The 27,575-nt window shown below is 45.0% G+C and overlaps 1 protein-coding gene across 2 annotated transcripts in view; it reads right to left on the reverse strand.

Annotated features, from left to right (window-relative positions):
* LOC146181007 (uncharacterized) overlaps positions 1-27,575 on the reverse strand; it is a 174,756-nt gene that overhangs the window by 23,154 nt on the left and 124,027 nt on the right. For both annotated transcript variants that reach the window (XM_084576229.1, XM_084576228.1), the window contains exon 4: positions 16,633-16,962. In XM_084576229.1, the coding sequence (XP_084432355.1) occupies positions 16,633-16,962 (330 nt within the window). The remainder of the gene's footprint in view (positions 1-16,632; positions 16,963-27,575) is intronic.

Consider the following 27,575-nt stretch of genomic DNA (forward strand, 5'->3'; position numbering starts at 1 on the left):
GCAAGCGGCGGCTCGTATCGATTTGATAAGGCCGGTGGCTATTCGGACGGCAGCGGGAGACAAGCCTACCACCTCCAGAAGCAAAGGCAAGTGACAGGCATAAAGATTGAACAAACCTCCGGCAATATAGATGGTAGGACTAGGGTGTGACATGAAATAGTAGGATACGTTAAAATATGGTAACATATGGTGTGGAATATTACATTTAACGTCTCGATCAATGGTACGGTATATCGAGTTAAAGTCCAGAAGCGATTAAGGCTAAGCGGGCGGGTTCCATATAGTTGAAGACTCCGAAATGATTATACAGCATCAGGTTCTATAACGTGAACAAACATAGCACACTACACGTGCGCTTTGCGATCCGCCCGCACCGAAAGGTTGCCACCGTGGCCGGTGTTGAAACCGCCAGTGTGCTTAACAGTAGAGCGCCCTAACAACTGGTCGAATATGGGAATGGTGGATGTCTTGGGCGGATGCCAATGACTGGCTCCTTTATTGCCCCAAACTCTGTCTCAATCATGAAGTACGGCAATAAATGGTTTAATGGGTTCACTGCAATTGTTCCGAGCACCCAGCTGCAGAGTATTGTTATGTATATGCCACTGAAGAAGAAAACAATGGACAACAGAGAGAGAGACGACGAAGCTGAAGCAACAGTTGGTGCTTGCACTTACGCCTCTCATCAGCTGTTGTGTTTTCCTGAAGTAACCTTCTGCCACGTATCATCTTGGTGGAGGTGAATCTGGATCCCCGTGCGCACCGATTAGCCCATTTACGCTGTCAAAAGCTGGATTTGCACAGCGGCCGCCACCTACCGGAGATCACAACGACGTCAAAAACAGCCACGATGACCTCCGAGGCAGCCCCTAGCACTGCGGAAACAACGCCTCAGCTAACAGTACTCACGAAAATTCACCGCCCTCCCATCTTTAATGCCGACGACAACCCAGACGTTGACGATTGGCTAGATGAGTGTGAGCGCTGCAGCAGGAACAACCACTGGGACGCAGCCATCATGCTTGCTAACCTCATCTTCAATTTGGCGGGAACAGCTCGCACATGGTTCCAAATTAACGGCCAAGAGCTGGTTACCTGGGACATCTGCAAGCAAAAGTTTCAGGACTTGTTCAAGAAGCCCATTGGGCGGGCCCTGGCAGCACAAACAGACCTTTCTTCTCGTGCCCAATCCCCCACGGAGTCCTGCCTTGCCTACATTCAGGACGTGCTTGCGTTGTGTCACAAGGTAATCAGCTCCATACCGGAAAGTGACAAGGTAAGGCATATCCTCAAGGGTATCGCGGTTGATGCGTTCAACATCCCATTCTGTATGGATTTCCCTACCGTCGACTCGATGCTTCAAGTCTGCCGAAAATTCGAGCAGGCTAAACAAAAACGTGTCGTACATCACTTTGAGCGCCTTCTGAACACGGCGGCTACATCATCCTGCGATGACTTGGACCTTTTGCACCAGCCCTCCCATCCCACGACCATGACTCGGATCGTCCGGCGAGAACTGGAGGCCCTAACTCCTGTACCACTCCTGTCTCCGCTGTCCGACACCGTGGCCATGAACCAGGTAGTTTATTGTCTGCCAGGAACTTCAAAACGTCAGCCTCTCCTCCAGCCTTGTGCCGCCCCTGCCACCATCACACCCTGCTCCTCTAGCGGCTGCTGCAACCACCAGCCCAGACTACCCACATCGTTACCTTGGTCGTAATTCTGCAGAGTAGCGCACCTCAGACGGCAGGCCAATTTGTTTCATTTCTTGTCGAGCCGGCCACACTTCGCGTTATTGCCGTAGCCGTACCTTCCCCACCGCTCGCTCCTGTTACAACGCTGACCGTCGGTACTACTATGAACCTCGACGCTTTTCTGCCCAACCAGATGAGCCCTGCCCCACCTATGATGGATCTTCTTTCTTTCTCAACCAGATGACCATCGCACCTAAACCGTCCCAACTGTTCGTCACTCCAGCCGATCTCCATTTCCCCGGGCTCGTCGTTCCCGTTCACCCGTACCTCGTCGCAGCTCCTCCCCATCCCATATGCTCGACAATACTGAACTAGCAAGAGTATTCTCGGAGTTAAAACCTGATTATCTGTTATAGAGCATAAGCCCTACTTTCCGAGATGCACCTTCCGGGATTTTCAAGTGACGGCGGATGGCTCACTAAGTATAGGTGGCGCTTAAGTCGAGTCATGATACCGACCAGCCTGGACACTATAGCAAGTTTCATTAATTGCACTACAGTCGGTGCTCCAGCACGCGCTGGATGCTTTAACATCACGACTCCCCCCTTGGGTCTAACTCAATTGTGTTATAAATCATGTTTTATTCGCATCGGAGACAGCTCTGGCTTACAGAAAGCAGCCACGTTTACTTTTAGGGTAGATAATCCTCAAATTCCTCAAGAAGAAAGTGCCCTTATTCTAGGTCTTTCTATAGATACGCTTGGGACTGGGAACCCGTGAATAAATTGACCCTGTAAGTGGGCTCGTGCCACACTCATTCTCATTCGCCAGATAGCAATGATTTCCGGCGCAGCGCGTTGTGATACTGCCCGCCCGCTTGTGCACTCCATCCTCCAGCCGTAGAGAGTGTACCAAGCACATTTTCACCTCCTCACCTGCCGATAGTGGGACTTGCAGGAGTAAATCGTGAGGCTATGAGTACAATAACTTTACTCTTTTAAGGCGAAAGCCTTTAATGGCTCATACTGTCGTCGACCAAAGCTGTCCGCGCAAGCGGCGCACCTGATTGGTCGAGAGAGAAGTGGGGTCACCAGCTGCCAAATTCGAAGCGACCAACCAGAAGTTTTGCAGGAAACACGATGTTGAAATATGTGTAAAGACTTTTGCTGTACTCGGTCGATTTTGTCACAGTTGCATTTGCAAGTGCCGTCCCAAACAGCAGACGCATATTCCAAGAGCGGCAAGCATACGGACCAGTACAGCTTTAAGAAAGGAAGTGGAGTATGGAACTTTAGCGAAAGCCTGCAGATGAATTCGAGTGTGCGCATAGCTCACAGAGCAATGAGCTTAGTACGTGAGGAGAAGGGGCGGGTACGGTCGAAAAGTACATCGAAGTCATTAATTTTATCGACCCTGTGCAGCATAATAGAACACACAGAATAAGGGTGTGTGTTTTACAAGTAAATGAGACAACCTTAGTTTTGGAAGAATTGAGAGTAAGCACATTCTTCGTGCACCAGTTAGAGAAAGCAGAAATATCCGATTGCAAAGAGAAGCAATCTTGAAAAGAATCTATTACCTTCAATATTTTTACATCATCATCATCATCATCATCATCATCATCATCATCATCATCATCATCATCATCATCCTGACTATACCCACTGCAGGGCGAGGGCCTCTCCCATTTTCCTCCAATTAACCCGGTCCTGTGCGAGCTGCATCCACTTGACCCCTGCGAACTATCATCAGCATAAAGGAGGCAAAAGGTATACTTGACCATAAACAAAACGTCATTAATAAAAACAGAGAAGCGAAGCGGGCGCAATACTGAACCTTGAGGAACACCACTGGTTGCAGGGTAAAGGAAGGGTTTTCATTGATGCTGACAAGCAGGAGCGATCAAGGAGGTAGCTACGTAGGAGGATTACGACTGAAACTTCGATTCTAAAATGCAGACGCTTTTCGAGAAGTATCAGTGAGTGACATCGAAAGCTTTGCTCAAATCACAGTGCACAGCATCAACCTGTCCTTTCTGAAGGACTGCAGTAGAGGTGCACGTCATAAACGTGACTAATAATAATCAATCAATCAATCAATATTTATTTAATGTGCGCAGGAAAAACCATGTGGTTTTCGTGCTGCAGCACAAAAAAAGAATGCGCACCCAAGTTTTGAACACACAGATAGAATACGAAAAAAGTAACAAAGATCACACGAAATGAAACTGATACGAAATGAGTCACGGAGAGCAAGAAATCAATGAATAGCATGTATTGTATACACGGTGAGAGAATTGTAGAGCACATCACGAAAATAAAAACGAAAGCAAAACGTTAGATACAGAAAAACAACAACAAATAACTATTATTGACTATAGTAATAAAGAAGTATACATAAAATGAACAACCACTCGAGGCGCAACAAGTGTTTGGTATCTAAAACACATACCAGAAATAGAGGGAAATACAATAAAGAAATAGAATTGAACACGGGACAGTAAGATTCGAATATAAAGTTTAAAGTTACAATATAAATAAGAAACGGATATAAGATACAGACAGCATTGAACAGGAGAAAAAAACAAAAAAGTGAAGTAAATACAAAATTTCAGGCTAGAAAGTGGGAGTTATATGTGATAAAATACTATTCAGAATACAACGCTACGAACATCCAATATAAATGAACAGGGCGATTTTTGGAAAATGTCAAGGTGAGGACAAACATATTTAAATAACCACTGCATTCTGTCCGGAGGGGAATGGGAATCAAGAAACGGAGAAACTTGAAATGGTCTGAATTCCCTCATGCTTTTTCGCGGAACGCGCAGTAGGAGCTGAGGGCACATAATGTGGCCATGAAGGAGTTTGTACAGAAAAATCATATCTACTCTGACACGACAGCAGTGAAGAGAAGGAAGATACAGTTGGGTGCTCCTGGTGAAGCGAAAGGAGGAAGTTACGCAAAGAAAGTGATATCGAAATATCCGCAAAATGTTTTGCTGTAATCTGTCAACCTTGTCCAAGTTCGATTTGCAAGTGCCATTCCAAACAACCGATGCGTACTCCAAGAGCGGCAAGCATATAGACAGGTACAGCTTTAAGAACGAAAGTGGAGTACGGAACTCTCTCGAAAGTCTGCAAACGAATCCGAGTGTACGCTTCTGAGCAATGCGTTTAGTATGCGTCCCGGTGGTGACGTCCGGGTCACCACTGTTGCAACTTTGCAGGGTCACAGCGGAGCAAGATGACCAGCGTGGCAGGCTTTTCATTCTGAACAGGCCGTGCAGTGATTGCGCTTCGAGCACGCGCTGTACAGCTTTATTTTCCTCTAACACGGACTGGTAACGCTGATCTCAGCGCCTCCGCTTTATAGCGTCGGCGGGAGCTGTAAGAGAAGAAGCTGAGGGTACGGTCAAAAAGTACATCAAGGTCATTAATTTCATCAACCCTGTCCAACAGCACAGAATTGACAGAATAATGTTAGAAAAAGCTGTGTGTTTTACGAGTAAATTAGACAACCCTAGTTTTGGAGAAATTGAGGGTAAGTCGATTCTTCGCACACCAATCAGAAATACATCCGATTGCAACAACGAACAATCTTGAAAAGAATGTATGACCTTGAATATTTTTATATCATCAGCATAAAGAAGAAACGAGGAGTTCTTGATCGCAGAGGAAATGTCTTTAATAAAAACGTTGAAGAGAAGCGGGCCTAATACAGAACCTTGAGGAACTCCACTGGTTGCAGTGTAAACGAAGGAGGTCTGTCTATTGACACTAACAAAGCAGGAGCTATCAAGGAGATAGTTACGTAGGAGGGCTACGAGTGAGACTTCGAAGCCATAGAGTAGAAGTTTTTCAAGAAGTAGTGAGTGAGTAACAACGTCGAAAGCTTTGCTCGTATCACAGTACACAGTGTCAACCTGACCTCTCTGAAGGACTGCTGCAGAGGTATAGACCAATTTAGTTTCGATGCCATGGGCGCAGCCATTTAAATTTTATGGTGGCGCCCCGTATGAGCCAAACAGGGAAAGTCCTCGCCAATCCCACCCGACACCATCTTGGGCTGTGCGTGCGCCGTTGGTGCTGTGGTCGCGGCCGTGTACAAAGGCTACTGCACGTTGCTCGTGGAAGCTGTCCGGCATCGTTGTACTATTTTGTGTTTTGTTGAGTGCGACAGCAAACCGTACCATCCGTCTTGCATGACGGAAGTTGTTAATTGTCACTAGCTGTGGCGGCCACGGGGGCTGCGAAGTACTGAGCTCCGCTTCCGTAGGCCGATCTTTCATTATAATGAGAGTCATAGTCAACTACGACGATGTCTCTGTTTTCGGTTATATTTCACAATTCTAATGGTAACGGTAGACACAAACGCACAGCAAATGAACCATACTGACAGGCTTCGAACGGGGGATTTAACACAAAAGACGCTTTCCAATTATCGCCGCTCTGATTGCGAACAATTTCATGTCTTGAATTTTTCGTCGACAGCGCCTATTCTATGTTGCGCTGCTTTCGTATCTCGTTAAAGGATATGAGGCTTGTTATACACGGACAGCGTGCACCACGATCACAATGCTAACCGTTGCTATCGCGAATCAAGCTTGGCGATCGAGTGTTGGTGTTTCTGGCGCGCCGGAGCAGGAGTGCGAAGAGCGCATGATGGAATTGGCTCGCTTCAACAACTTACTTCTAACGTTAAATTACTTTTCAAGAACCACACATAAAACAAGCTGTGCCTAGAGTACTGTCTGATGGTGTTCTCATTCAGCTGCATCCGAGTATGCACGCGACCGCACAGCAACAGCGCAGCCCCCTAGCGTCTCTGCAGCATTGAACTGAACGTCGAAAAACGTGCGGTCTTAGCTGCACCATTAAAGTAAATGACAAGTTTCAAACACAGCAGCGGATGCCACGAGTTTACCAAAGCGCGCAGCTCGCTGTCGCGGCGGACGACGACGCTCTCGCCGTGCGCTACCCCCTAGTCGTCGCTAGGCCTAAATTGACTCGCGTCGAAGGTACATCGGATGGCGCTTTGGATTTGCTCAGCGCTAGAGTAAACGGTATGTCGTACAACCCCTTTGTCTCATGTAATGAAAAAATATATATTGTAAGATGGGGGGTTTATTGAGCAGATCAGCAGGACTCGATCAGCAGGACTGGGCAGATCAGCGGCGAACACAGCGACAGCGAACACAGTCACGCGCAGCGATCACGATGCCACTGGCTGGAATGTTCCTCGTGCACTTCTTCCTCTTCACAATATGTTTAATTCTGGCGACGATTGAGATAGCGTAGCCAACGCGAAGGAAAACGATGAGCCACGTCGTAGCGGCGGCAGCTGCCTGTGAGCAGAAAGTTGCTTGCATTGCAGTTAGCACTCCTTTCAACAACACCACACGGGTCAACTCAAGTAAGATTCGTTTTTGGCAGTCGTCTCATTTAAAGAAATAAATTTTAGCACGCTTTTCTGACGATGCGCACGGGGTACACCGTATCGTTGACGCGTGGCTTGTGGGAGGCACGGCCAGCGCGGCGTACAGCCTTCGATTTCCTTGATTATTTGTGCCGTTCACTATACGCATTGCTATCCCAATGACGTTACCACCAAGAATGGCACTAATGAAGGTATTTACGTCTTTTAAACGGCAAAATACTGAGCAGCAAGGCCGCTCTGCCATGCATAAAGCGTGCGAATGCAAAGTGCACTCGGTACTGGCAACAGTGGGCCGGCGCAATGAACCTGGTTGGAGAGTATTTTCCTTCTCTCCGGCTTGCTTTCGGTAAAACGGTGTATACTTTATAAACGTGACTAGGTTGGTAGAAGTAGAGCGACCCGATATGAAGCCATGTTGATTCGGTATTATGATATGTCTGAGACGGAAGGAAAGTATGTTGTGCGAATCTAATTCGAAAAGCTTAGATGTGGCACACAGAAGAGAAATCGGGCGATAATTGGAAACACGAGATTCGTTTCCTGATTTGAAGACAGGAAACGTGCGTGCCATTACCCGAACGCGAGGAAAGGCAGCATTTTTTAAACAGTTATTAAATATGGCAGTCAATACTGGTACAAAAATACAACTGAAGGCATTTATTATGGCGGCCGGAATGCCATCAGGTCCAGGAGATAATGATGGTCTCAGACGCTTAAGGCTCACAGTTATCAACTCCTCGTCAAAGAGAACGGAATTAGAAGGTGCACCAATTGGGAGGCATACAGAATCGCAATGTGGAGGTTTGTATACGGAGGAAAAATGTTGGGCAAAACTGTCGGCAACATTGAGGATTTCCGACCCCTGAGAGTTAACTAAACTGATACTCGAATCTGATTTAATGGAACGCTTGCGAACATAACGCCAGAACTGACCAGGACGATTTGAGGCACTCCTCTCTAAAGACTCAAGATAGGAGTCGTAGTCCCGCTTGTATAAGCGTTTGCAAAGTGAACGCAAACGGCGAAACTCATCTGTCCAATTGTAACAACAACAACAACAACAACAACAACAACAACAACAACAACAACAACAACAACAACAACAACAACAACAACAACAACAACAACAACAACAACAACAACAACAACAACAACAACAACAACAACAACAACAACAACAACAACAACAACAACAACAACAACAACAACAACAACAACAACAACAACAACAACAATAATAATAATAATAATAATAATAATAATAATAATAATAATAATAATAATAATAATAATAATAATAATAATAATAATAATAATAATAATAATAATAATCAATCAATCAATCAATCAATCAATCTTTATTTAATGTGCGCAGGAACAACCATGTGGTCTTTGTGCTGCAGCACAAAAAAAAAATGAAAAAGCACAAACATGTTTACACACACAGAGAGAACACAAAAAAAGAAATAAATAATACATGAAATGAAACTGAGACGAAAAGTATCACGGAAATTAAGCAAACAATGAGTATCATCACTTATATACACAGTGAGAGAATTTTTTTAGCACACCAGTAAAAAAAGAAAAAAAAAAAGAACGGTAGGTAGAAGAGAAAAAAAAAAAAAAACAGATGACTGACATTGATTATAGTAATATAGAAATATACATAAAATAAACAACCATTCCAGGCGCAACAAGTGCATGGTACTTAAAACACAGGCTAGAAATACAGAATAATACAATAAAGAAGTAAAATTGAACAAGGGACAGTAAGATTCGAATATAAAGTTTAAAGTTGAAATATAAGCAAGAAACGGATAAAAAGTAGTTCAAGATACAGACAGCATTGAACAGGAGAAAAAGCAAAAAGTGAAGTAAATACAATTTAAGGCTAGAAAGTGGGAGTTATATGTGATAAAGTACTATTTAGAATACAACGCTACGAACATCCAATGTAAATGAACAGAGCGAGTTTTGGAAGATGTCAAGGTGAGGACAAAAAGAGTTAAATAACCACTGCATCCTGTCCAGAGGGGAATGGGAATGAAGAGACGGAGAAACTTGAAATGGTCTGAATTCCCTCATGCTCTTTCGCGGAACGCGCAGTAGGATGTACTCTAAGAGCTGAGGGCACATAATGTGGCCATGAAGGAGTTTGTACAGAAATATGATATCAAGTCTGATACGACGGCAGTGAAGGGAAGGAAGATTCAGTTGGGCGCTCCTGGTGGAGCGAGAGGGGGAAGTTGCGAAAGGAAAGCGATAATGAAATATCCGTAAAAATTTTTTTTGTACTCTGTCAACCTTGTCCAAGTTCGATTTGCAAGTGCCATTCCAAACAACCGACGCATACTCCAAGACCGGGAGGCATATGGACAGGTACAGTTTTAGGAACGGAAGTGGAGTATGGAACTCTCTCGAAAGTCTGCAAACGAATCCGAGTGTGCGCATAGCCCGCTGAGCAATGCGTTTAGTGTGAGAGGAGAAGCTGAGGGTGCGGTCAAAAAGTACACCAAGGTCATTAATTTCATCAACCCTATCCAACAGCACAGAATTGACAGAATAATGGTAGAGAAAGCTATGTGTTTTACGAGTAAAGGACACAACCCTAGTTTTGGAAGAATTGAGGGTAAGTCGATTCATCGCACACCAATCAGAAAAAGCAGATATGTCCGATTGCAACAACACGCAATCTTGAAAAGAATGTATTACCTTGAATATTTTTATATCATCAGCATAAAGAAGAAACGAGGAGTTCTTTATCGCCGAGGAAACATCATTAATAAAAACGGAGAAGAGAAGCGGGCCTAGTACTGAACCTTGAGGAACTCCACTCGTTGCAGGGTAAACGAAAGAAGTCTGTCCATTGACACTGACAAAGCAGAAGCGATCAAGGAGATAGTTACGTAGGAGGGCTACGAGAGAGACTTCAACGCCAGAGAGTAGAAGTTTTTCAAGAAGTAGTGAGTGAGTAACAACGTCGAAAGCTTTGCTCATATCACAGTACACAGTGTCAACTTGACCCCTCTGAAGGACTGCTGCAGAGGCATACGTCATAAACGTGACTAGGTTGGTGGAAGTAGAGCGACCCGACATGAAGCCATGTTGATTCGGTACTATGATATGTTTGAGATGGAAGGAAAGTACGCTGTGCAAAGCTAATTCGAAAAGCTTAGAGGTTGCACATAGAAGAGAAATCGGACGATAATTGGAAACATCAGTTTTGTTTCCAGACTTGAAGACAGGAAACACGCGTGCCATTTTCCACACGCGAGGAAAGGCAGCATTTTTTAAACAGTTATTAAATATGGCAGTCAGTACTGGTACGAAGATATAGCTGAAGGCTTTTATTATGGCAGCTGGAATGCCATCAGGTCCAGGAGACAAAGATGGTCTCAGACGCTTAAGACTCTCAGTTATCAACTCCTCGTCAAAGAGAATGGAATTAGATAGTGCACCAGATGGGAGGCAAACGGAATCACAATGTGGATGTTTGTAAACGGAGGAAAAATGTTGTGCAAAACTGTCGGCAACATCCCGAATTTCCGAACCCTGAGAGTCAACTAAGCTGATACTTAAATCTGATTTAATGGAACACTTGCGAACGTAACGCCAGAACTGACTAGGACGATTTGAGGCATACCTCTCTAAAGACTCAAGATAGGAGTCGTAGTCCCGCTTGTATAAGCGTTTGCAAAGAGAACGCACACGGCGAAACTCATCTGCCCAATTGTGAAACCCAGGGCGTTTCGCTTTACGATGGGCCCGTTCCTTGAGCTTTAACGCCGTTATTAGTTCCCTTGAAAACCAGGAAGGGAACTTCCTACGCGTAGGAGTATGCAAAGGTATGTACCGACGCATACCATCAAGAACTATTTCTGTAAAGCGACTGACTTGTCCATCTGAATCATTAATGTCATTTAAAAGGGACCAGTCGACGGAAGAGAAGAAATTGAAAAGACCGACATAATCACCACGTGCATACGCGAAACGGGGCGAATTCCCCACCCGATCTGAGTTAGTAGAAGGTGAGGCAGAGACAGCAGTAGTAACTAGAAGCGGAGGGTGAAATTTGTCACAGCGAGTCAGCGGTATGTCCGAACTCGAGACTCGAACACTTTCAAAATTCGATAGACAGATGTCAAGAATATTACCGCAACAGTTTTCAATGAAATTGTGTTGCTGCAAATAGTTAAAGGCTATGAAATCAAGTAGAGCGTTACACTTACTTAATATGTAATGATTGTTGTGAGAAGAAATAAGTGAGTTCCAGTTGATACCAGGAGTATTAAAATCACCTAAAATAAGAAGTTTGTGTTTGCTATGACGGGTTATAACATGTTCGATTGAGAGCAGAACATCATCATAGGCTGAAGGAGGTAGATTCGGAGGAATGTAGAAAGCTGCAAGTAAAAGTTTTTCATGTCGATTTAAAGTGAGCTCGAGCCACACACATTCTTCAACAGTTTCCAGATCGGAACGTCGAACACACTTCACAAAACTGTCAATAGCAATGAGCACTCCACCTCCTCTTGATTTGGGACCTGTTTCAGGGCGGTCGCTACGAAAAACAGAGTAATTGTTTGGAAAGAAATCATTGGAAGGAATATCACTTGACAGCCAGGTTTCGGTAACCACAACAGCGGTATAACAAGAGGACAAGACGCTAGAAAAAAATTCTGATCCCTTAGTCCGAAGACCTCGGGCGTTTTGATAATAGATATCCAAATTAGGGACCACTGCAATTTTGCGTCAGTTCAGAGGGATGAAGCATATTGTCGTAAAGCTTCCCACGAAAGTCCTTGTATATGCAACCCATCGGCCACATCGAAGGCTCAACAAGCTTACTGTAGGATTCTTCATCAACTTCAATATGGAAGGACGAGTAGGAGTCGTACCTTGTTTTCAGCTGCCGGCAGGAAATGGGAGTAATATTCACTGATTTTAGATGGTTGGTAAGGTCTACCGATGTAGTATCGGGACTGAGTTTAGAGACGAAAATAGTCTTCGGACGCTTCTTTTGGTAAATGGCAACGTTCAGGACAGATGAGCTCGATGCGCCAGTAATGGCTCGACTTCGGTGCTTCTTCATCTCACTGGGTAAGTCAACCGCACGGCGAGGAGCAGAGGCAGAAGATGAACAGGGAATATCTCCAGGAGTCATCCCTCGATGAAGAGCGGCGGAGTAGTCCACAGATGGCTGCTCCTCACGGGTAGGATTGCCCACGGAGACAACGAGAGGACGCTCGACGAGAGGACGCTCACACTGCGAAGCAGCGCACCGCACAAGCTCCTGGCGTAGGCCGCGAACATCGGCACGTAAAGAGGCGATAACATCGGCTTGTTGTACGAAAGCCCGCGAGTTCTCTACACGAAGGCGCTCGTTCTCTTCCCGTAACTGGGCAACCTCATCGCTCAGAAAAGAGATTCCTTCAAGCGCGTCGAGGAGGAGAGCCCGTAGCGAGGCAAACTCACCGCCATGTTCGCCGGTCGCGGCTGAAGGGGGAAAACCGGTCGGGTGGCTGGGCAGGAGCGGGGCACCAGGGACTCTAGCACCACCGTCGCTAAGACTAACACCGTCAGACGACGACGACGCACACAAATTACACAAGAATGGCCGAGAGCCGGACTTCAGAAGTTGCAGCTCGTCATCCGCCCAGGTGACGCACTTCGTGTGAACACGTTTCGCACAGTCGGCACATCGTAAAAACTGCTGCTTGCCAAAAAACGGGCGGGAGCACAGCGCACATGCGTCCTTACTGGGCGCCATCTTGGAGAAAAAAAAAATAATAATAATATATTTGTTATGATGCAAGGAAAGGATCAACCGCTAGACAGCTTTCTATTACATGCCGTGTAAAACGAAGAATCGATGACAGCACGGGCCATGATGAAAAGGCATGATGAAAAGTCAGAAGAACTCAAGCACGTTTGGGGATCAATGCTGCATTGCCGCAGGAAAGCAAAGCTTTGCGAAGTCGCTGAACGACGCTGAAAGCTCAAATGATTTCGTTTTCGACCGTCGTCTGCAAGAATTTCAATTCGGCAAGCTGAACTCCTAGTTACCAGCTTGTTACCCCTAGTTACCTCTAGTAGTAACCCGTAATTACCATTTCATTCGTGCAAGCAACGACTTTTTTGTGGGCTTGCGAGAAACTTATTCACAGCTGCGTGCTGCGGAATAAATTATAGCGCGCAATTGCTGTTTTACGGACACGACCACCTGTGTTAGTCTTCTGCATATTGATTTTCAAGCCTACCTTTCTACTTTTCCTGTCTAGGTCATCAATCATTATTTGCAGTTCAACCCCCGAGTTGCTTAGCAAGGCAATGTCATCAGCAAATCGCAGATTACTGAGGTATTCTCCCTCTACCCTTATCCCTAACTGCTCCCATTTCAATTCTCTGAATACTTCCTCTAAGCAAGCTGTGAATAGTACTGGGGAGATTGTGTCTCCTTGACTAACACCTTTCTTTATGGAAATTTTGTTACTTTCTTTATGCAGAACTATGGTTGCTGTGCAGCCACTATATATATCTTCCAGCACTTTCACGTACGGCTCGTCTACCCCCTGATTTCGCAATGCCTGCATCACCGCCGAGGTTCCAACTGAGTCAAATGCTTTTTCGTAATCAATGAATGCTATGTGCTCATAAATACGCCCCACATGTGCTCATAAATACATGTGCTCATAAATAAAAATGTGCTCATAAATACGCCCCACATGTAGTTGCTGTTAGCGAAACATGCTTGGCTCCGCAAATACTGGACCTTTACCACCTGGATACACATCGCACCTGACGATCGATTTTTTGGATTTGTGGCAGTAATAATTAACGAAGGAATAGATACCATCCCTATGCCAGATATTCCAATGCACAAAAGAAGCCTGGTGCCAGTCAGTTCAGATGTAGAAAAACGTTTTTTCTACATGGCGCAATATACAGGGCACCAAATGATTCTGATGCAAACTTAGAGGACATAAAATTCTGGTTTGCATACAGTGGTTGTCGGTAATGGAACCATAACTGAAAGTACACTTCTGGCTTCTTTTACACAACCGCTGCTTTTAGTACGTATTTTCTTTGCCACCACATACGTCTGACTCTGCGCTACCGTCGTCATCAGAGTCACATTCAGCATTGTCTGGCATAAAAATGGCGAACGTTTGAATAGTGGCTTTGCCGCTGAATGTGAACGAAGAGAAATCTGATGGTTCAGACGAGCCGCCAAATGCATTTTTACGGAGGTGCGAGGAACGGATTGATCACTATACCTACAGGTTATTATTGCCACCTACCTTCAACGAAAACAGGTCCCATATGATTGGCGATTGGCTAAAGTAGTGCCAATACAGAAATCAGAAAGTCGATAAAACGTCAAAAATGATAGGTCAGTCTCACTAACATGTATCATTTGCAAGCTTCTGTAAAATACATAATTTCAAAATCAATTTACTCGTATATTGAAGAAAAATGCCTTGTTTTCAAACCAGCATGGTTTTAGACAAAAGAATTCCACAATAACGCAACTCTTAGAAGCAACGGAGGCCTTCGACAGGGTGTCTGACCCTGACATTACTGAAAAACTAAAACTAGTAGGAATAAAGTCTAATCTGATACACTTGATAGCTGCATACTTGTCATAAGTCGGAATGCTTAAGCGTAATTTCCGACGTACCGAAAGGATGTCTTGGGGCCAGTTTTACTTCTAAGCTATACGTATTAACGACACCCCCTCTAACATTGATAAAACTTTTACCATACGTCTTTTTGCAGTTGATAGTTTACTTTATCGAGAAATAAGGACCAAGGCAGATGAAGGCTTCTTCAGCAACGCCCTGATTAGGGTTAAAACTGGCATGACCAGTGGAATGTGACAAATCAATGAGACAGGAACAGTCTTCCCAAGAATAACTAAGAAGACTAATTATTCACCTGATGATAAGTTGCATGATGGGTAAAACGGAACTAAAAAAATTACTGCAGCCCGAATATTTAAGTTTAACGATAGCAAGCGACTTGAGTTGGAATGCCCACGTTCATTAGATTTATTCAACTGCAAAAAAAAAAAAAAACTGGTTCTTAGATAGAAAATAAAACTCGCTACACAATCTGGTAAACTAACAGCTACTTACCGCACGTGATACCTACTTTAGAATACGGCAGTGCTCTCTGAGACTCGTTCCAAATCGGCTTATATTCAGACTTGAGAATGTGCAACGCCGAGCATAAAGATTCTCTTTATCGAAATTTTCACGCAAGGATTCGGTTGCAAAAATGCTCAATTTGCTACAGTTACCTTCTTTAGTAGATCGTCAGAAATTATGAGGGCTGAAACTTCATTTTCTATTATCTAGAAAATTCTACAACACTGACACAACAAGCCATCATTTTATCGAGTCACAAGGAATCTACAAAGAAGGCATGATTATACCTACCACAACCCACAATCACAAATTAAGGCATACGCCTAATCATTTTCCCCGCACTACAGCTGGGTGGAATTCTTTGCAAGTTGCTGTTCCGGATTCATCAGGCACGTTATCTCCTTTTCAAATTTTAATTAAGAAGTACCTGCAAAATACATCTTGCATACGGTGTAACTTTTATTCGCATTTCTATTGTAGTTTGTTGCGTTTTTTATTATTCTACAAATATTTACTTTTTGTTGGTAAAAAGTGTATTATCTGCCCCCCCCCCCCCCCTCCTCTGTAACTGCCTCTACTGGCCAACAGTATTGAAAAGAGAAAACTATCCATCTAATCTGTTAACATCATTTGATTACCGTTTATGCTGGCCTAAATTATCATTTATTTACTTTACCAGTTATATCTAACTACCCTGCGTATTTATTATGACCATAATGACTATCTAGCAATCTACACATTGCGTTGCTTAAATCTCATTACCATAAATTATCTTCTGTTTACTACCTGATTATCGTCAGTTAACGCCATTCTCATTGTCCTTATCTTATATAAACGTCACTTGGTCCCACACCCTGTCCACGCCATCCAAAAAATGCATTCGATTTAAAACATCCATTTCTCCGAAGAAGCGCTCTCCAATGGGCAAACAAATGGCTCTGCCGATTGTTACACTACTGCGCTGCGCCGCCTCAGCACGGCGTCGATTTATGCAAATCGCCGATACGGTAACCGACAGCACTCTCCTCCACGCTGACGCAGTGGTGCATGACTGCTTGAGGCTGTGACCCCAACTGCGACGGCCGTGTTTAACAGAGGCAAAAAATTCTCAGGTGGTCGACATTACCGGAGCCCTCTCCTACGCAGTCCCTTGTAGCCTGAGTCGCTTTGAATGTTAATACCATATCATATCATAACACATCATACCATACTGTTACGCACTACATCATAACATAACATACCATACCAAACCATCATTAAAATATGTTCGTTTAAGTGCGTTATAGGCGTAGAAGCAAGGTGGAAAGAAAAAGAGGGCAGGACGAGGAGCATCACGGGAACGCACATACCATGTAGCCTCTCCGCTTCGGCGACCCTGAATGTTGTCCTTCGACATGCGTTTCCACCCGGGGCGTCCAGGATGCAGAGGCTCGCGGTGTACACGGAGCCCGGCTGCAGGTTGTCCACAGCCACTGACCTCTGACGAGGGGACAACGTGGTGCGCTGATGCGGCGAAATGCTGTGAATCCCGCCAGGAGTGAAGACAGCGTGGCAGATGAGCTCGAAACCACGCACTTGCCAGCACCCTCTCGTGGAGTTGACCCGCCACGTGAGTGTCAGAGGTGACATTTCGGCGTACCGTCGGACTCGTAGACCCGATATGCTTGGCAGACGCGTGGCTGGTAATGAAAGAGGACAGCAAGGACTTGAATTCACGTGCCAGCTGTCCGATGAAAGCTTACCAATGGTGTTGGCGCCTATTGAAAACCTCCGGTATGGTTACTCGCGCAAAAACACAAAGAGCCACAAAAATGTTGGGACATGAGAAAGCTCTGAAGCTGTAACCGCATGAGGAGACAATCTCTGGCGATCCGTGCACACCGCACGGGAGCGACGGGACTCGGCGACAGAGAGGCGTGTTTTCAGCGCTGCTTTGTTACTGCCGCCTCATCGTTCGGTCAGGGGGAGTACAGTTATGCAATATCCCGTTCCTAACACTAAACAGCGCGAAGTACGATAAAACACTAATGAATTTTTTTTGTAACGCATCACGTTAAAAAAAAAAAAAGGCTACAGCGAAGCGGTGCGCTACTACACTGCAATGCAGACTTGAATTGCAAGCAGCGACTTTCTCCTGCTCCTTTTGAAAATTGACAATATTTAGCCCCATTAGCCATTTTTTCATTGACTACCCTACCAAGCTTTTACTTAATTGTCTCGACGCGCTCATATATGCATGGATCAGACGAAGTGAGCATCTGCAGGTTCTTTGCTCAAAATGGACTAGGAAAACAATAAAATTCGCTCGCAAAATAAAGGCCAGAACGGAAGTTGAGTACCATAAAGCCTTCTGTGATTTGCTGCTTCGTGAGCTGCTTCCGGGCGACACGCGAAATTTCTAAAAATCCAGAACCTGAGCGACAGCGACGAGCGGCAATGCTTTGGCGGCCCACCTCGCGACGGCGTCGCGCGGTGTGTCGCCGCGAATTGTCGCCTCATGCGGTTAGCGTTTGAGGATTCGTGAGCGGCTTGAATTTATATAAAGTTGCTCAAGCAGGGCGGCCTTGCATAGTGGCAGAGCGCGCTCAAAGACCAGTTACACGAACGCTGCAAGGCAGCCATGCTTGCAGTGAAAGAAACAAAAAAACATTGGTCTGGCTTAGCTTATGGTTAAGCCTAGGACGCGAAGCATACTAGCCTAAAAAATTAAACATTACCTGGCTATACCTGGTTAGCCATTCATAGACAAGACATTACCTGGCTACACCTGGTTAGCCATTCCATAGACAAGAACAACTCATGTGTTACTCCTGGCCGATATCTCGCTGCTCAACTTACTCAACGAGTGCGTCGCCTTTTATACAATTGCGTGACGTCAGTATCTCCTAGCGGTAGGAGCGGGAGTTAGGCCGCCGGCGGAGGCTGCGCATCCGCAAGCGAGCGCACGAGTTGAGCCCCAGCTTTCACAGCTGTTGTGACGTCATATCACGTGGTGCGCCGATGTAGGTTAAGTGGTAGCTACGCGGCCGCGCGCGGCGCAGCAAGGAAGAGCTCGGTTGTGCGGCTAGTATGCTTCGCATAAAACCGGACTACATGCTATCTGTTATCACTTCTGCCGAAACAGCGAGTGCGTTTACAATTTTTAACTCCCAAGACGAACTCCGTAGATCTTTAGCATTTTCTACAATCCTTAACTCTTCGGTGAGTGCCCATTGGTCGTTCCTTGATTCCTAAGTTGAATGGTGTTCTTGAAATGTTGCACGATTTTGGCTGCGTATGCCGGATCGGCTATCATCATCATCATAATCGCCATCATCATCCTTGCTGTACAGTGGCTAGAAGTACTTGCTGCGTCCACTTAGAGCCGCCCTAGTCCACTGCAGGGAAAAAAATGCCTCTTAGCGCGGTACTCTGCCATCTGCGGCCGACCACGTACCTTATCCCCACCGCAGACATATTAATTGTCATGAAAAGCAATCTGTTTGTGTTTTACAAGATATAGACCGGTATGTCTTGCCAAGAAAATATGCTAATCTTAAGAATTCGCGGTTTCAAAAATGATTTCATTGTTCGGCTATTTTTTTCTTCTTTCGACGGAGGGAGATGGATGATTAACGCTAAGGTGGCAGTATTTATAGTCTTTATATGCCTATAAATATGCCTATAAATGCCTATAAATTGTTCTGCAAAAAACACTTTTCAATATTTTGCAACCTGCTACTGCAACGTTTTCTTAGCTCTCAGAAATTAAATTAAATTTGGATATAAAATGCTCCTCCATCCTTTTTTTTTATGCTGTGAAGTCGAGCAGAAAGCTGGGACGAAGACTCTAAATAGGTTTTTCTCAAATAGCTATTTTCGAGCTTTGTGTACTTCTTCCGAGACCCTAACTAAGGTGTAAACAAACAAAACATCTATCAACGAATGTCTTTCGCATAATTGAAAAAAACTAGTAGCACATCTGCAATTCATCTGCAATTGCATTTTTTGTCCAAGAAACAACCTTCATGACTTTCAATTTTTTCCCACTGAGATAATAAAGCTTTTCTATTTGCTATTCAATACGCATCATATTTGTAACTTCTACGCAGCATAAGAGGTGTTACTCATACCCAAAATTTCAACCCCGCTTGCAGTAGATGATAAGAAGATAAATTACCAAAAAAAAAAAAATGTTAGGCAAAGTGACACTCTAGCTTTAAACTTGGATGCCAGCTGGATCTACTTAGCTAGTAACTCTTTATGGTACAGAAGTGTGTTTTTGAAAAATACGCAATTTTATTACTCAAGGGCATTCAGGAAGAGCGACATGTCACTCATCCCATAGGCATCATTTCTTGTTGAAACATTTTATAAGCTTTTAAGATTTTATCGCTTTTGTCCGGCCCTCTACACAAACTCTGGCGTTGACGCAGCTGACAGCTTGTCTCGACACTACGCAATGTGTGTGCATCTTTCGAATAAACTTCAGTTGTAAGTCGATGAGCACCTGTGTTGTTTGTGTCTCGCCCTGTTTTGTTTTTCGCTGTCCTCTTTTTATCTCTAACTCGAAATGGTTGAACAGCCGCCCCAGTTGCCCTTCAAAGACCACTGATTATTCGCTTTGCATTCCCTGCTCATGTCAATTCATCCTCGTTGATTTCGACTGCGACATTGTTATTTCAGCTTTGCTCCCTGACCTGCTCTACTCTCTTCCTGTATCTTGTTGCATCGATCATTTTCCTTTCCATAGATCGCTGCGCCGCTGATTCCTCCTGGCTCCGTACCACAGGGTAGTAATGGTAAGATACAGCTGTTACGAACTTTAATCTTAAGGAATATTGGCAAATTGCCGTTCGTTATTTGAGAGGGCTTGCAAAATTCACTTCAATCTATTTTCATTACCCTAGTTACTTCTCAATGAATATTGAGACTCCACTGGACATCTGATAAGATACGAATGACCAGGTCCAGAAGCGGTCATCCTGTGGACATCCGGTCGATATTACAGATCAACAATTTTGAGTCTGTATTTCCCCACCGGACGTCGTTAGGTTGTTCAAGATGGATGTTTTGCCAATGTCTCGAGCCAGTCGTTGGTCGTATTTTTGTCACGTTTAAGCGTCCGCCTTGATCGTTTCTGAGTTCGCAAATGCGGATATAAAACCGCCCTTGGATTCATTGAAGCTATGTGAACCACTCGGGCTTCGTCTTGTACACAATATACAACGTCAAACATAAAAGGAATCAACCTGCCAATGTAAGTGGTGTTTCTGGCGGAGTGCACAAAGGAACCCTCGGAAGCGGGTTCTAGGATTGTCTATATTTAGAAAAGCTATAAGCGCGAGTTGTAAGCTAGCAAGCTTGCGTGACTGCCGTATTATGTTTCTAATAACGTCTGCAGACCTACCAAAGTTTTTCGTCCTAGCGCTCGAGCGATATTAAGTATTCGTTCCTTTTATGACCATCGAGCATGCCAGACTTTTGGAAGTGCATTTGGTCACGCTTGTCAAATAATGAGTAGTATAGTAATAGTAATAATAAATTAATAACGGCAGCAAGTACCGGAAGCTTCGGCAGAATGACCCGTTGCGGAATGAATTCATATTCGGCCCTAGGGCTGCACGAGAATCGCTTGATAAATTTATTAGCTCCCAAGATGAGGGCTTTGTCGGGCTGGTTGGTTCATGTTGAATGGAAGGAAGGAAATAGCTCAAACGGACGGGACGTGTAGGAAAGCGAGACAGACATATGAGCTGACTAGCAACCAAATGGTTTATTGCGAAACAAGTAGCAACAAATAGCAGACAGCCAAAGCGCATAAAAATCAAATTACGACACAATCATGGTCCTGATATCACATAGCAATTATCAAAACCGTCCGCGATTGAGATACGTGAGCTCTTGTGGGAATAGAGCAACGGACAGTTGGCTGATACACGTGTCACCAAGTTCGTGAATGTGAAAAGCCTCAGATATGAGGCGTGAGGTCAAATCTTTATATCTGGCGATAATTGTGGTCTAGTTTAAAAACGCCTCACAGTCCTCGCAAGCGATGGAATGGATGACTATGTTGTTTCGGCATGACTGGTTTTCTATGTCTTTGGCGTGTTCGCGCAGTCTATCATTAACACACCGCCCAGTTTCCCCGATGTAAAATCGGCCGCATGAGAGTGGAATCTTGTAAACAACACCACAACAACAGTTCACAAATTTATTTCGGTGTTTCTTTTCACAAACCTTCTTTCTACTTTCTTGGTTGACTTTCCTGCACAACCCTCCTAACTTATTCCTGGAGGAAAAAAGGAGCTTCACGCCGGCTTTGCTGACAATCTTTTTCAGGTTGTGCGAAACTTTATGCACATACGGTATGCACGCCATGTTCTTATAATTTGATTCACGTGAAACCTTCTGAATCCTGCTTTCTGATAGTATTCACTCGGCTACGCTTGAAAGGATCTTAGTCGGGTAGCCTGCAGTGGTGAGCCTAGTGATCTGTGCGTCAAAGCTGGCCTGAGTTTTGTGCTTGCGTGACCTATGCAAGGCTGCTTTCATGCAGGTTTTTACTATCCCGCGCTTAATAATCTTGGAGTGAGACGATTGGGAGGGCAGAAGGCTCTTCTGGGAGCGTGGAGAGTACATCCAACACACATAATCGTCCGATAGCACAAGTTCCAGATCTAAACCCTAAGTTTGTGGTCAGTGAAAAATTCTGTGGCCAATTGTAAGTCATTAAGTTCAGTGCTGAACGTGTCAAAAATCTGAGCAACAGGTTGTTGGGCGTCATCTTTGTGGTAAAAAAAAAACAAAAACAAAAAATCATCAACGTAACGCATAACTTTAACAAGTGTCATGGTCAAGCTTGGCTTGAAGTCGTCTATCGCACGAGGCTAAAAACAGGTCACTAAGAACGGGAGCGAGGCTGGATCCTATGCAAACCCCTTGTTTTTGGATGAAAAGCCTGCTATCCACACTAGCGAACGTGGACGGTAAATAAAAGCTAAGCATTTCTAGAAACATGGCGACATTCATACCACAGGAAGTCTGGAACTTAGTGACACCGTGACGATCAATGCACTCACTAATTTCGGAGATCACTGCTCTTTGCAGTAGGGAATAGTACAAGTCCTTAACATCTACCGAAAAAGCGCTGACATGGGCTGGACACTCACTTTGTAGGAACTCAGACACTGATTCAGGCTTTCTGATGAGGAAAGGGTCTTCAACGTCCAGATGCGACAGGCACTTCTGCAGGAACACCGCTGCCTCGCGCTGCCAAGTCCCTCGTTCGGAGACAATGACACGGAAAGGACAGCCTTCTTTGTGTGTCTTGGCACTAAAGAAGATGGTAAGGCTAGGTGCCTTGGATGTCTTGACAGAAGAGGCTAGTCTTGATAGGCCAGCGCGTTCACAAAGCTGCACTGCCTGCTCCTGCACTTTCGATGGTTTCACTGATTTCATTTCTTTGAAGTTGGCTAGGACAGCGGCTTGAGCCTTCTCCTTGTATTAGCTCCCGTCTGCCGGTCCCTCTTGCGGGTACTCGTTCATGTACAGGTGCGGGAATAAGTAAACGGAGCACGATTTCCCGTTCAAGGTACAGTCCCGCTTTGTGTATTGGAGATAAGAAAACATTATTTCTCCAAGTGAATGCGCCTTGGCGTCTATTACCAACCTGCACATGCCATGGCTTCCAGTTTCAATTATGCAAGGCGTGAAACAATTTAGAAAGTAGCGTGCTCCATTTACTTTTCTTCGCATCCTTACATGCATTTTGCTACTCGTCTATCCCTAATCTTATATTTCTGCCTTTCTTATCTCTCATGCTCTCATTCGCGTACTGTCGTGAGCTACCATATGCTGCGTGAAACACCACTCGACGTAGACATAAAGCACCGTCTTAAGCAAGCCTTATCAACACGCCTGCCTGTTTGACTCCCGCTTCCGATGTCTCATCTCGAAAGTGCTGTTCAACTTTATCGTTCCTGAAAACTCAACCACGACATGTACTGCCATGTCACCGGCCAACTACCACCTGCTCATAACAACACCGACGTTGCATTTCCCGGGTAATAGGGCCAGAGCGACAATATATGCACTACCCTTCAATTTGTAGAGTTAGGAGATTCATTTCTGGGCATAGACCTGAACAAAACGAGCTACAATAAGCTAAAGAATGAACGCAAAAAAGTCAGTGCAATCACGGAGATGTTCAAACATCACTGCGCTTAAGAAAAACCGACGTAAAGAACGATACGAAACACAAGAGCGCAATCACGCAGGAAAGTAGTACGTATTCTGTAGAGGAGGTGGTTTTTCTCGAGTCTCCAATGAAAATTAGTGATACGTGCGAATTTTCTGAACCATATAAAGGGATATGCCAGCGATCCGTTCGACGGATCTGTACATTTGTCGATAATTAAACTCAGAATACGCACCAGATAATGCTAGGCAAGGCAACGTTTTCTGAAAGGGACAAGGATAATTTCATGTTGGCCATTACCGATAGATTGTACGGCATTCTGAAGACACGCAATCAGCGGAAATGGAAGTTTTATCAGCAACGATCTTGATGGCCGCGCTAAATATTTTGATTTATTGTCTGTGACGAAGTTTACTTATCATATTAAAGCCAGAGCTGCGAAACGAGACAATGGGGGCGTATATTTGAATAGTCACTTAAAACGGAGAATATAAAGTTCGTTTAACAAAACTGAAGACGGCCTAGATGTTGCACTGCAACTTGACGAAATATAAAGCTCGCAAGTGGAAAATGAGACACCCTCCTCTTTCCCTGGTCGGTCGCCTTGCTCGTTCGCTTCCTGCTTGAGGAGTAAGTCAAGATTCTTCCTGGCTGACGGCTGCCATCGTGTACAGGGAGGTTCACGGTAAGGACTGAATGAAATGTTAGTCGCCGACTGCACGCGAATCTCCCCCGAGGACTGTGGCCGGAAGCAGCAGGCTGTTGTTACGACGATGCGACCGACTTGTGGTTGTTCCCCTTTCCGAGTGGACGACGGTCAAGGTCGATGAATGAGTGTCACGAAGACTGCCGTCGTTCAACTCAGGTAGCATCGCGTGCTAGTGGCTGACATGCGTGGATTCTCAACACGGAAGGAAGTCGCGTGACCGCTGCTCCCACAGCGACTACTTTCAAGAACGCTGCGACTGCGTGCCTCGGGAAGACCTCGCGAGGCACGCTAACCAGTTCTGCCTACCAGCCGCAAAGAAATACGCTAACACTGCATACAGAGGGTGTTGTTGCTCACGAAAACGAAGGGAAAGCTCGCACTGCGGCTGGCGGGACGAATTCCGTTGCATGGCACGTGACGGAGGTGCTCAGAGGGCTTATTCGTGCATTCGGTGGGGAAGCGTGGCGCAGTCCTCTTCAGTGACGTTGTTCGAGGGAAAGCAATGGAGTTGCCGACTGATTTTAGTGTTCGGCACAAGCGGACAGCGTTTCGAACGTGAAAGCCTGCGAGCCGAGTTGAGATGATAAATGAAAAGAGCCAAGCGGTCCCTTCCTAACACTTGAGCAGTGGAATGGTCGCAGAAAGCGTCTCCCGCGGTGTTAGCATTCTTTCGATAACTCGAGCGACCTAAGGTGTATATCTACATCCCCTAGAATAATTAGGTAAACAATCGCAGCTTTTTTTCAGTCATTGTGTCAGCAGCGGGTTGCCGCTTTAGGGGTAGCCGGTCTTGCAATTGGACCGAGTGAAGTCAAGCGCTTAATGAACTAAGGAAGCGAGTAAAAGTAATGCGGCGATTGTATGGCTGATGTCAATTCAGATAGCGAGAGAGGTTGATGTAGCGTTCTGGGCAGTTGGCACCCGTGCACCGCCTATAGGGGCGCCACTGAAAGGCGCATAGCGGTCGTTTTAAAAAGTCCTTCGGGAATACGAGTAGCCGCTGCTCATGCGCCGCTATCGGAATTGGCGACGTTCGCGGCAGCGATTTTTTTTTCAGCCCCTGCCATTTTTTCATAGGCGTCCTGAAGCAAAAAAAAATAAGGTACCCCATTGTGTAGAAGCTAATTATCTGGCAGAAACTAATGTTTACACGTGGCCAGTGCCTATTACGAACCAGAGCTAAATGGCCATCTGCAATGCGGGGTATTGGGGATGCTCTTCACCGGTTGATGAATTATGATGTTTTGTTTCCGATAGTCTGTGGCCTCCTGGGCTGACGATGGTTATGGCCAGAGAATCGCAGGTTTTCGATTTAAAGTTTCGCAGCCGAGCTGATCTGCCATCCGGCCATGACCAAGAGGCCATTTAACCTGGAGTGGAGTCGGGATTACTTTAGCCCCATAAGCTATTCGCGAAAATGAGAGGGGGTGCTGTCTGTTTAATGGCTTTAAATAACGCAAGCGATTGATTAACCAGACAGATCTGTTTGCAGCAAACATCGCGTGCCTTCTGAAAGAACGACAGCCATCATTTTGAAATTGGAACCGTTCAGATGGCCACAAAATGCGCCTAATAAAAAGAGTGGGCAGCTCCTGATAGCCTATAAAGAAATTAAGAGAAATTAAGGACCATCACATATTGGTTAGGATTAACACCAGCGGAAAGACGCAGACAAGGAGAGAAGCACACAACACAACAGCGTTGTGTTGTGTGCTTCTCTCCTTGTCTGCGCCTTTCCGCTGGTTTTAATTCTTACCAATAAGTACCAACTGGCCCAACTCTCCACTCTACTGGACCATCGCATCGTTGGAACGATAATGAGCAAAAAGCGCCATTGCACTACACATGAGAGAATAATGAACGAAGGCCCAGTGCTTGATGTGGCTTAAGAGATCACATGCCCAGCTCAGAATCTGAAGGACCGTGGCTCAAAGCTTAGCATGGACTCTATTTTTATGGGCGTTTATTTCAAATGTGTTCGCTTTGACATGTATGCTCATGCGTTACCATGGGATTTGTAATCGTATGGTCATGGCTCCAAGATATTCTGGACACCCCAGTCAACCAAACTGCCCGACTCGTGTTACCCGGCATCCGCTTATAAGGCCCATATATACTAACACTATACAATTGGACTTGTCATAAGGTTATTTTCAATACGGGTGTACCCGACGATAAAAGTTTTGTAGTCCGCGTCATGGAACGAAAACGTCTTGACTACTTGCCATCTGCACTGCTCTCCGAAGGGTAGCAGACAGCTTCAGAGCGAGGAGACGTATCTGGAGCGGGCATCGGAGTAAAAAACATGCGAGAGGATTACGCAGAAATAGGACTGCAAATGGCTCACTGCGGCAGATGAAGAGAGCGGGCAGCCTGTTACGAGTTAAAAAACACCGGAAGGGGGCGGAGCTTCGGGAAGGGCAGGCCTCATGCCGCATGATTCAGTCATGCCAGGGCAATGGCAACAGAAGAAGCTTTTGCTACATATTGAAAACATTACTGGAAAACATTTCACCTACGGAACTACAGTGCTTTCGCATTGATACACGCAAAAAGTCTCAGCGGAATTTGTTTTTCTTCCCAGAGGGCACCAAGTAATGCTGGATGCCTGGGCACCGCTAACAATCAAACAATGACAAAATGCTCAGAGAGGGTTAATGAACCCGTTCTAACCCAGCGTCGATGTTGGGCGTTATCGTTGTCGGCGAAAAGCCCTAAGCATGCCTCTGGCGAGTGACATGGCCGAGCATTGATTGATGGACGGGTTGTGTGACGTCACGAGCCACGTAAAATGGACAGGAGCTGTCCCCCCTGGGCAAAACTTTGAAGATGCGAATCGACGGCGGATATCGTGTCTGACTCAATTACGAGTAATAATAATAATAATAATAATAATAATAATAATAATAATAATAATAATAATAATAATAATAATAATAATAATAATAATAATAATAATAATAATAATAATAATAATAATAATAATAATAATAATTATAACAACCATACCAATACTTTATTCACTTCAGTGAAACAATACAGGACGCGGACGCGCCAAAGCCACAATTGGGCTTGTAGGGCGCCGTCCGGCAGCAGCAACAACCTCTGTTACCAGATCACAGTTTTTTTTTTGTAGACGAAAACAGCCTGAACTAGAGCTGCTCAAGCTCGGCAATTGCATCCCGTTCCTCGTGTTCAAGTTGAAAACGTCATCAGGCAGCTCATTGAATATACAAGGGATATAATATGACTTCACAGACGTACCAAAATGAGTCTGCACTGTAGGGACAAAACATCGAAGAATTTTCCGCAATGGAATAAGTTTAACATATTGCAACCTAAATAGAGAGTTCCAGAAATATCGAAGTACATTGATTTGTTTGAGCACAGTGTAAAAAAAATGG

Source organism: Amblyomma maculatum, chromosome 8 (genome assembly GCF_055883805.1).
Source record: "Amblyomma maculatum isolate TAMU_Amacu chromosome 8, ASM5588380v1, whole genome shotgun sequence".
Lineage (NCBI taxonomy): Eukaryota > Metazoa > Arthropoda > Arachnida > Ixodida > Ixodidae > Amblyomma > Amblyomma maculatum.